Below are 9,974 nucleotides of genomic sequence, written 5' to 3' on the forward strand. Positions count from 1 at the left end.
TTATTTTATAGTTACACGTTATCGAAAGAAAATTATACCGTATTCATACAAAGAAACTTCTTGTACATTTTACATAAAATCAGCTTGAACAAGTTTCCTAACCATTCGGGCCCGTGTCCGATTGAATGGGCCCAACTTTCATCTGCCTCTGCATTTGATTTGACATGGAGAGACTGTGTTGGGAAAGAAACAGCGTAAGATGACCGCTTGAGATCCTCGGTGACATGTTTTTCTATGCCAATTCAATGCCACCTATAGTATTGCGCCAAGTATCCTGTTATTATTTACACTTTAATTTTCTAATAATTCAACTTGGTTTGGTTTAACACAAGTGTAAATAATAACAGGACACTTGGCACAATATTATAGGTGGCATTGAGTTGGCATAGAAAACATGTCACCGAGGATCCCAAGTGTAAGACGACAGCGTTGCATTACCATGCTCCGTCGCTCTGCACGTGGAAAATGAGAGTTCTGCCAAACGCATCTCTTGTGGTTTTGCTAGCAATTCTTAATTAGAGAATTAAGCAAATTTAATTAAATTAATAATGTAACTAAGTTAGAGAGTTAATAAATGTAAATGTTCACATTTATATAACAAATTATCTTTATTATCTGTTAATATGTTGAGACACTTGTTAAAAAAAAATTCCCATAGTAAACACAGAATCAACAGAAAAGGATGATCTTTCTTGCATCATTGATTATTTTGTCGTGACATATCTTATGGACCTACTTGTTTTCTGGGTTTGTATAAACCTTCTAAGTATCCTCATCGCATCTTTTTTAAGTTGATTATTATCTTGGATGGCTTTTCGCTGTATGTCGCAGAAATTAGGTCCATTTTGCAATGATATTATTCTAAAACTAAATATAGTTTTTTTAAAACATGTTTTCCACTTAGTTTCTTCTCCCTCTTTTTATCTCAAATATATAAAATTACAAAAAATGTTATACTATTTTTATTTTTATTTTTTTGAAATATGCAATCCAAACGAACGGTATAGTAGTCTACCACTCCTATTTCGCAACTCGCAACTGAATTTGGAGGCAATTGAAAGATACCTCTTATGAATTCTTTGAAAGTGCGTAAAATCCAAGTGTGTGTGTGTGTGTATATATATATATATATATATATAGATATATATATCTTTATGAAAAAAAAAAACTCAATTTTTCTTAGTAACTATTGAACCTAATTTCCTTGAGCCAAAAAAAGAACTGTATTTGGACTAATTCTCTAGGGGCCCAGCCGGCTTATTTCCCACGAGGACGAGGCCCATTTCCAGGGAACCTTCCCTAGGCCGAAATGAATGAAATGTGCTCCATTCTCAAGCAAGGTGACCCAAGAGACGGACTGTGGGCCTACTACCACAACAGAACACCGCATTTCTATTTCCTAGGCTGATCCGTTCGAATATAAAGATTCGGGTTTCCAACCGAACTTAAGATCCAAGAAAAACCATTAAATCTCAGGGAAGGAGAACAGTTTATGGATTTTGCTTCGTCCAGCCGCTGAACAAGTATCATTCTGGTGAATGGGGAGGCAAGTTCCCCTTCATCTGCACGATAGTAAATTTCTTGTATATTATAGCTTAGAGTGTCGCTTTTTTAAATTTAAAAAGATATGTTAAGAGGCCAAAAGCTACCTTGAAACTTTTCTGCTTGAAAATGGTTCTGACATAATCAGCAGATTTCGAACGGGGTGGATGGAACCTCATAGCATATTGTAGGTTTTCTATTTTAGAAACAAATTCACCTCATTTCATTTGTGCCTTTGGAAGATTTTTTTTTTTTTACCGTAACACCTGAACAGCGACAACAAGAACTCAGCAGCTCTATATGACAATTAATGGTGGAAAGAACACTTTATATATAAGCAAGACAGGTTTCTATACAAATAATGCAGCCTTCTGACCTATTTGGCACCGCCCATGAAAATTCACAGAGCTATACTAGGTACATCTGGTCCAATAGATGCTCCTGCCCTAAATTGTTATCATACTCGCACCAGGCAAAACGTGCAGTTGAGGGTCTACCGTTTGTATCAGAAAAAATTGTCAAAAGCAACCTGAAATTCTGCGGTATTCCTGGGTTTTGGAGTTGAGGCAGTAGCAAGACCTTTGAGCAATCTCAAAACGTCAACAGTGTCGTCAAGGTAATACTTGGCCTTGCTTGGCTTTTGCCCAACAGTACAAGCAAAGATCTCAGGAGCTGAAAGGAGGGAAGGACCTGAGACAATGGTTAATATGCTCTCAAACATGTCTTCATCCGATCTATCATCTCCAATGCACATTACAAAGTCTGGTGGCTTCCCTTGATTGACCAACATGCTGAGAATCTTCTCCGCAACTAAGCCCTTGGTCACTCCCTGAAGGCAGAGTGAAATTGGTCGATTAGTATCTGTTCGCAGTGCAGAAGGAATTCACTGACTTTGACAACGGATATTGACCTTTTAAGAATTATTCCTTAAGAACTTCAGAAGAACTCCACTCACTTAACAATGGTTATGTGTTGTCCTTTTCTTTTTCACATTTAACTCAATCTCAGAATGCACATGACCCATTATTGTGATTGGGTGGGCGGCTGCATGAGTGAAAGAGAGAGAGAGAGAGAGAGACGACTGTCATACCTGTGGCTTGACTTCGACAATATGCTGGCCCCTCTTCACGACTGCAGGTTCATTTGCAAGGACATTTTCCAAATGATCCAACAGTTCCTTAGCCTGGCATGACCCAAAGTCTGGACCAGCTTCCTGATGATGCCACACCAATGCACTTTCTTTCGTTTCTATGCTTGAGCCATCGGTTGCCTCTGTATATAGTTTCATAATTGGTTCCACAATTTCCTTCCAATCAAGATTAGCCGCCAAAGATTCCCAATCAGAAGATTTGTTCCACCTGCATTCAAAGATATCAATGTAAGTCTCATTTCAAATACCACCTAAACTAGGAGTTAAGAACAGAACAATGCGATCTCTACCTTAGAAAATATCCATGCTCAGCAGCTATTCCTAAATTGTTACAAGGAGAAAGCCATTCACCTAAGGAAGTCCTCCCTCTCCCACTAACTATGAATACTGTGTTCCTAGGATCACTGCTCAGAGCATCCAACAATGCAATAACGTCAGGGCTTGGTGCCTCAATAATTGAGGAATGAGGTACAATAGTGCCATCATAGTCCAAGAATATTGCTCTCCTGTTTGTCTGTTTATATGACGAAACAATGTGTTCGTTAGAGAGCTTCCTAAAACTCGGAGAAAGCGAAATAACTCTAAAACCCAGGCCTAAGCCAATGCCCCAGGAGCGCTTATTGTAGTGGTCCTTAGATGCCCTCTCCAAGTCCTGCAAGAAGCTACGGGCCCAATAAGCTACATCATGTGAACTCACGTACCGGTAGTGTTTCTCATGGCGGAGTTGCTTTTCTGATTCAGACATGGAAATTGCTGTATTCAGAGCCTCAGCCACTGCTTCAATATCCCATGGATTCACCCTAATTGCTCCACTAAGAGAAGGTGAACAGCCAATAAACTCAGACACAACAAGCATGCTTGTCCGAGGAGATTCCATTTTGGCACTACCCAAGGCTTCATCCATAGAGGGAGAGCCCTGCCTGCATACTATATACTTGTATGGGACCAAGTTCATCCCATCCCTCACAGCATTTACTATGCAACATTCAGCCATGGCATAATAAGCAGTTTTCTCAAAGCGAGCAACAGGACGATCAATCACAATTACTGGCTCATACCCGGGGTAACCATAAGCTTCATTGATCCTTCTAGCAGTTGAATATGTCTCCTTCTTTGCTTCCTGAACATCTTTCCCAGAGCTCCTAGCAGGATTAACTATCTGAACCAAAACTACTTTGCCATGCAAAGAAGGGTGTTGCTGCAGAAGCTGTTCAAAGGCTAGCAATTTCAAGCTGATGCCTTTGAAAATGTCCATATCATCAACACCAATAATTAACTTTTTCCCATGGAATTGGTCTTGAATCTCTTTGACCTTCTCAAATGTAGACGGAAGATTCAACACAGATTCAAGTCTTCCCATATGAACACCCACAGGCAAAATTTTAATGTACACTGTGCGCCCAAAGTACTCAAGCCCAATGTGTCCGCGTTTAGATTCATAGTCAAGGCCTAGCATTCTACTACAGCATGAGAGAAAATGGCGGGCATAGTCAAATGTATGAAAACCAATCAGATCAGAATTCAGCAATCCTTTCAGAATTTCATCCCGGACGGGCAGAGTTCGGTATATCTCAGAAGAAGGAAAAGGACTGTGGAGGAAAAATCCAAGCTTCACTCGATGGTATCGCTTCCTCAAAAATGTAGGGAGAATCATGAGGTGATAATCATGGACCCAGATAAAATCATCATCAGGATTGACAACTTCCATAACCTTATCTGCAAATAATTTATTTGCGCAGACATAGGCCTGCCAAAGCTGACGGTCAAAGCGATCCCCATGATCTGGGCAAATGGGTAGCATGTAATGAAAAAGAGGCCAGAGTTGTTGCTTACAGAAACCATGATAAAACCTTTTCTGAATGTCAAGAGGTAAAAAAGTTGGCAAACATTTAAATTCATCCAGTAGTCTCTGTGCGACTTCTTCCTGTTCACTGGCTTCTACTTCAACCTTCAAAGAACCCACATATATAACCTCAGTATCAGGTGAAAACCCATCCTTCAATTGCAACAGAAGTGAATCCTCATCAAAGTTAAAGGACCATTTTGCAGTCTCGCTGTCCCTTCTAGCATGCAAAGGCAACATATTTGCTACAATTATTTTTCTCTCTCGACAAACTGATGATGTACCATCTGAATCTCCATCATTGCCGCCATAACTATCAGAGATGATTCCAGGGACAGACATCAGCCTTGGAAGAGCTCTAGGAGTTTGAGGGATGCGTGGCAATTCTCCAGATGTGAAGTCCAAAAAGCTCGAACCCGATCTTGATACCATCATTCAGAACAGAATATCCTTCTAAAGGGTCATAAAGCCACTAATTAACACCGAGCACCCTGATCCCAAGTGTCCTCCAATAATTTAGACACAAGCCTTGTCTAACTGCTAAAAAAAAAGCAAAAAAAAAAAAGAAAGAATGATCAACATTGTGCTTTTGCTGTATTAATCTATGATTTATAGATAGAACAGCTCCAAAAGTAATTTGGAAAAAAGAAAAAAGGTGTGATGCTGCAAATTCGAATCTCGTAGCCCCGTCACAGAGATAAAATCAAGCTATCAGCAATAACTTATTCAAGAGTAAATATGTTAAAAATAGAGCAGAATCTACATATTACAAGCATTTATATGGCTGCTTTGAAAGCCACCCAAAGAATGGTGTGGAATAGGATTAGGTAGCAAAGGCAGAACTTCAAAGAAAGTACCAAAAGAAAAGGCAAAGCAAGCTTAGTTAACTTTAGTGTGCATAATTCATCACAGAAATAGTGGCTAATTACATTTTATACCCCATCCACTGAAGCGAAAAGAACACAAAAAAGAAAAAGTTCAAACACCAAAAATTCACTAACCAGATCAGGCATCAAAGGAACAAAAAACAAGTTTTACACCTGACAACTACACCTGATATGAAATTACACTAAATAAGCATAATAGGGATAAATCAACCAAGTATAGCACATATCTTTGGCTAAATTTGCATTAGAGATTGATAAAAACTAAGTAACCATTACATTTGAAATCCCACTTAACCAACACTACAACAAACCAAGCAGAAATTAACAAGGTGGCCAGGTTTTCCAATCATCATGAGCAAAGCCATCCTATACACAGAATAGGTAAAAACATGAAAAAGCAGATATAGTCCAGTTAATTTATAACAAGTTCACCATCCTCAAAATTTTATTACTTGAGGAGGAAAAGAATTAAAAGACCCCCAAACCTTTTCTGGTCAGGAACCCCTGGCCCTATCAGAGGTCTGGAACGAGATCAGATGACTCGTCTTAGGTAGGTACACACAGCCAATGAAGATCAAGGCAAGTCTTACAGAAGGAGACTATGCTATCTAAGCAAGATGGAGCATTATCAAAGAAATTCTAGCAGAAAAAATAGATTATCACTTTTCCTGGTTCTGTAGGAGGTAAGACGGCTTCTAAAAGAAAGTAGACTTCTTGTTTGATGGAACGAGGAAATGGAAGCCTGTGTTGCTTTGTGTACTTTTTAAGCACAAATCAGACATGTGAACTTGCAACATTTAGCGAGTTAATGAGGGCTAAAGAGTAATGCTAAAGAAGAAATTCACAAAAATTGAACCTTTTAATGTAACAATTTAACATAACGCAGGTCACACTAACCATTCTCATGCTACTCTAAAGGAAACGAAATCATGTCTCTTGGACAGATAAACATTTCCTACCGAGTATACAACTATTATAATATAGTGTTGCGGTATTTTTCCAAAAGGGAAATTGGAATGTAATGAGTTTGGCATGGACATTTGCTCACTTAGAGTCTATCCAAACCACTATGTTCAAGACAAAATGCAATATTGCAAAATATATGTGTTTGTGTATACATATATATATGTACATGTATATGTATATGCACTGTACACGCATGCACACATGTATAAGACGAATTACTTAGATGCCATGTGAAAAACTAGTTTCAAACAATGTAGAATTGAACAAAATTTGCAGAAACAAATTTACATTCTGCAAATCATATATGGAAAAATAATTCTGCTCATGGATTAAAAGTGTGTGCATCAACCAGGACCATCTAAAACTCCATTCCATGGGGGGAAAAAATCTGAAGCATAATCTAGCAAAGAAATGTAGTACCACGTGTAAGTAAAGTATCTTAGGAAGACTTGATAATTGTGGCATAAATTTTAGAATAGAATACAGACTTGAACAATAAAAGGTTAGACCCAGTAGTTATAAATCAAACAAATATCCAAACTAGTCATCATATACGTCCCCTGCAACCAACTGAACAATATCACCAGTAAGGTAGGTGTACATAAAATGAGAGGAAACGACTAAATCACATGGTCCTCAACAATGACCTTGAACTAAATGCAGCCTAGGGTAAAAATTATCAACTTTACAACATTAAACCTCTGACAATAAGGGTATAAATGTTTCTTCCAAAGCACTTAATGCCTCCGGAAATTTTCATTTCTAAGTTTTCAAATGAATATGAAACTGAAGTTGAATTGTTGTCCCTAGTTTATGTTGTCGTTTCCAGAGCCACCTCATTTGCAACTCTGTCAACAACTAATATATCACGTGAGCCTGAAAGTGACAAATGTATTGATACGTCATTAAAGAAAGAATCCAGCAACCGATGTATCAGAAGTACCATACCACGCATGAGACAAATGCAGTAGAAGAAATGACACGACGGTTTCACATCTCGAAGCTACCTGCTCATTAAGTGCTTTATTGAAGACCACATTTCCCTTACCTTTTCAACATGAAATCCTACGTACTCACAGACCTTCATGACCATATCACAACCATAAGAGATAACTCTAAAAATCCAAGTGCAAGTTTACAACCCATTGATCATCATATCTTTCTATACACTTGAACCAGATATTCATACACATTTCCAAACTTCTGCCAAAGTAGCTCCATTTAAGCTATGCTTTTACAAAAATCTGTTAATACAATCCCTGACCTAGAAAAGGATATAGCCATAAGAACAAATTTACTGGATTGCATTTTCAGAGCCAGCTCCCACAAGAGTCCTGCATTATTAACTCTCTAACGAGCCAGCTCAGTTGCAAAGCTGCCAACAACTAATATATCACATAAGCCTGAAAGTGACAAAAGTATCAATACATCATTAAAGAAAGAATCCAGCAACCATTTATCGAGAGTACCGTGCCACGCATGAGAGAAATGCAGTAGAAGAAACGACACGAGGGTCTCACATATCGAAGCTACCTGCCGATTAAGTGCTCCACTGAAAGTCACATTTCTCTTGACTTTTCAACATGAAATCCACTTACTCGCAAACCTCCCTGACCATATCATAAACCATAAAAAATATCTCTAGAAATCCAAGCGCAAATCTACAACCCACTAATCATCACATTTTTCTAAACACTTCAACATGATATTCACGCACATTCCCAAACTTCAGCCAGAGTAGCTCCATTTAAGCTATCCTTTTACAAAAATCTGTTGACCTAGAAAAAGGTATCGACATAAGAAAAAATTTACAGTATTACATTTTTGCAGCCAGCTCCCACAAGAGTCCTGCATTACTGACTCTCTGATCAGGAAAGAATCAAATTCAAGGAGATTTTCTTTCACCTTCACAAAAGCTAAAGTTATCACATTTCAACAAATTAGAACCTAAATTTGATAAAGACATCTAACAGTGAACTACCAACCGAAAATAGAAAAGAAAGACAAAAAAAAAAGCGAGTGATTTAATAGGAAAATGGTATGCAAAATGTCATAAAATTAAGTCAAAACTATATTCAAGGACATCTCAAAACTTGTCAATTCTAAGTTCTAGAACTGAAATTCTCACCTTAAAATAGAATTCAGAATTATTGTTTAATAACTCAAGCTGATTCCAACCCTAAAAATTGTTGAATTTCCTGCAAAAACAAAATTCACATCAACAGATTTCAGATTTCAAAATTCATATATCTTTCACTGAGTCGTCACAAGACTGAAAACACGCGAACAAAAATTCCAAACAGAAAAGGAAACCACCAAAAAGACTCTAATTTCATTCAGCTCTCTCGTTTTTCCCAGCATGCAATTCTCTTTCCGCAAATTTCTACGCTCACGGCATAAAAATTCAACCAGAATTATCACGAATTTATATGCCAAGATAGCCAAGAAAATAAACAAAAGCAGATCAGATATATTAGCAGAATAAAGGAAACCAGTTAACCTGATAACAAGATTCCGGGGTCCAGTGGGAGATGAACCTGCTTACGTCAACAACCGGCGGCGAAGATATCTAGAGAGAGAAAGTAAGAGAGAGATAGGTAGAGAGTTTAATATTTTTCTTGAGAAGTGGAGTGGGGAAGGAAAGATATAGCAGTGCAGTAGTTTTTCCGGAGAGAGAGTGAAGTCCTAGTAGTAGAGAGAGAAATGTGGATAATGATAATCTGGAAAAAGTTCTATTATTTTATTTTTTTTATTTATTTATTGCCCATTGCCAAGTAAGCGTACAAGCGGTGCAGCGCGTGGAAGTATGTAAGAAAGATGAGAGATTAGAGTCGCCCTGGCTCTGGTTAGTTGGATTTAACTCTGGTTTCGGATCGCACTTTTGTTTCTCTCCCTCTTACATGGTCTTCGTTAACAATTACCATTCCCTTTCCAATTTATTTCTGTAATACCCTCCGTTACATTTTAATTTAACCAAAAAGTCAATTTTGAGAGGAGATTGTTTGAAATAATTACTATAGCGCATTTTTTGGATGTGATAAAATATACGTGAGATAAAAATGATGATTGGAAAGAGAAAAATGCATGTTAAAAAATGTATTTACAATTCAGGCAAATAATTCCTATCGAAACACATATGTCTAATTCCTCATTTTATGATTCATCTTTATTTTTCCTTTCTAATCATGCATCTTGCATGACAAATTTATGGATGTCATATTCAATCTCTTATACTTATCAACATTTTTTCTTGTGTTGTTGTTTCGTGTTTTGTGATTAGGTTGACGGGGTCCAATAACAAAAAACATATTTGGCGAAAGCCAAAATTGAAACATCTAACATGAGAAAGTATTACCTTGGCCAACATTTGATTTCTTTTGACATCTTGATTAGAAAAAACAATTTTGTTGATAAATACCAAATAGAACATTGTGCTTGTAAAGAGATGCATTTAAATGAGAGAAAAGAAATTGAGCTAATTTTTTTTATTTCTTAAAAAGTTCTCTAATTGAAGTAAGGTCTGTTAAGAAAAGGAGCACTGCTAATTTCTACTATACTCGTGATCCAAATGAAGTGATTAGTACTT

The 9,974-nt window shown here is 37.4% G+C and overlaps 1 protein-coding gene across 2 annotated transcripts; it reads right to left on the reverse strand.

The window, feature by feature from the left end:
• Positions 1 to 1,853: 1,853 nt before the first annotated feature.
• Positions 1,854 to 9,047, reverse strand: LOC113753986 (probable alpha,alpha-trehalose-phosphate synthase [UDP-forming] 10). Of its 2 annotated transcripts, none has more exons than XM_027298282.1 (5): positions 8,889 to 9,047; positions 8,517 to 8,586; positions 2,983 to 5,072; positions 2,633 to 2,900; positions 1,854 to 2,371 (listed from the first exon to the last, which is right to left on the reverse strand). In XM_027298282.1, exons 3-5 carry the CDS (start codon positions 4,968 to 4,970, stop codon positions 2,048 to 2,050), a joined length of 2,580 nt encoding a protein of 859 aa, XP_027154083.1. In that variant the 5' UTR covers positions 4,971 to 5,072; positions 8,517 to 8,586; positions 8,889 to 9,047; the 3' UTR covers positions 1,854 to 2,047. The 2 variants fall into 2 exon arrangements, with proteins under 2 accessions (XP_027154083.1, XP_027154084.1); XM_027298283.1 differs by having other exon boundaries at positions 2,983 to 5,075.
• Between the last annotated feature and the right edge of the window lie 927 nt (positions 9,048 to 9,974).

The sequence above is a fragment of the Coffea eugenioides genome, chromosome 11, assembly GCF_003713205.1.
Source record: "Coffea eugenioides isolate CCC68of chromosome 11, Ceug_1.0, whole genome shotgun sequence".
Lineage (NCBI taxonomy): Eukaryota > Viridiplantae > Streptophyta > Magnoliopsida > Gentianales > Rubiaceae > Coffea > Coffea eugenioides.

Coding starts and splice junctions, on each gene's coding strand:
- LOC113753986 (XM_027298282.1), bottom strand. CDS start 4,970: ATGATGGTATCAAGATCGGGTTCGAGCTTTTTGGACTTCACATCTGGA. Junction 2,901..2,982: donor GAGCATGGATATTTTCTAAG/GTAGAGATCGCA, acceptor CTTTGAATGCAG/GTGGAACAAATCTTCTGATT. Junction 2,372..2,632: donor TTGTCGAAGTCAAGCCACAG/GTATGACAGTCG, acceptor CTCTGCCTTCAG/GGAGTGACCAAGGGCTTAGT.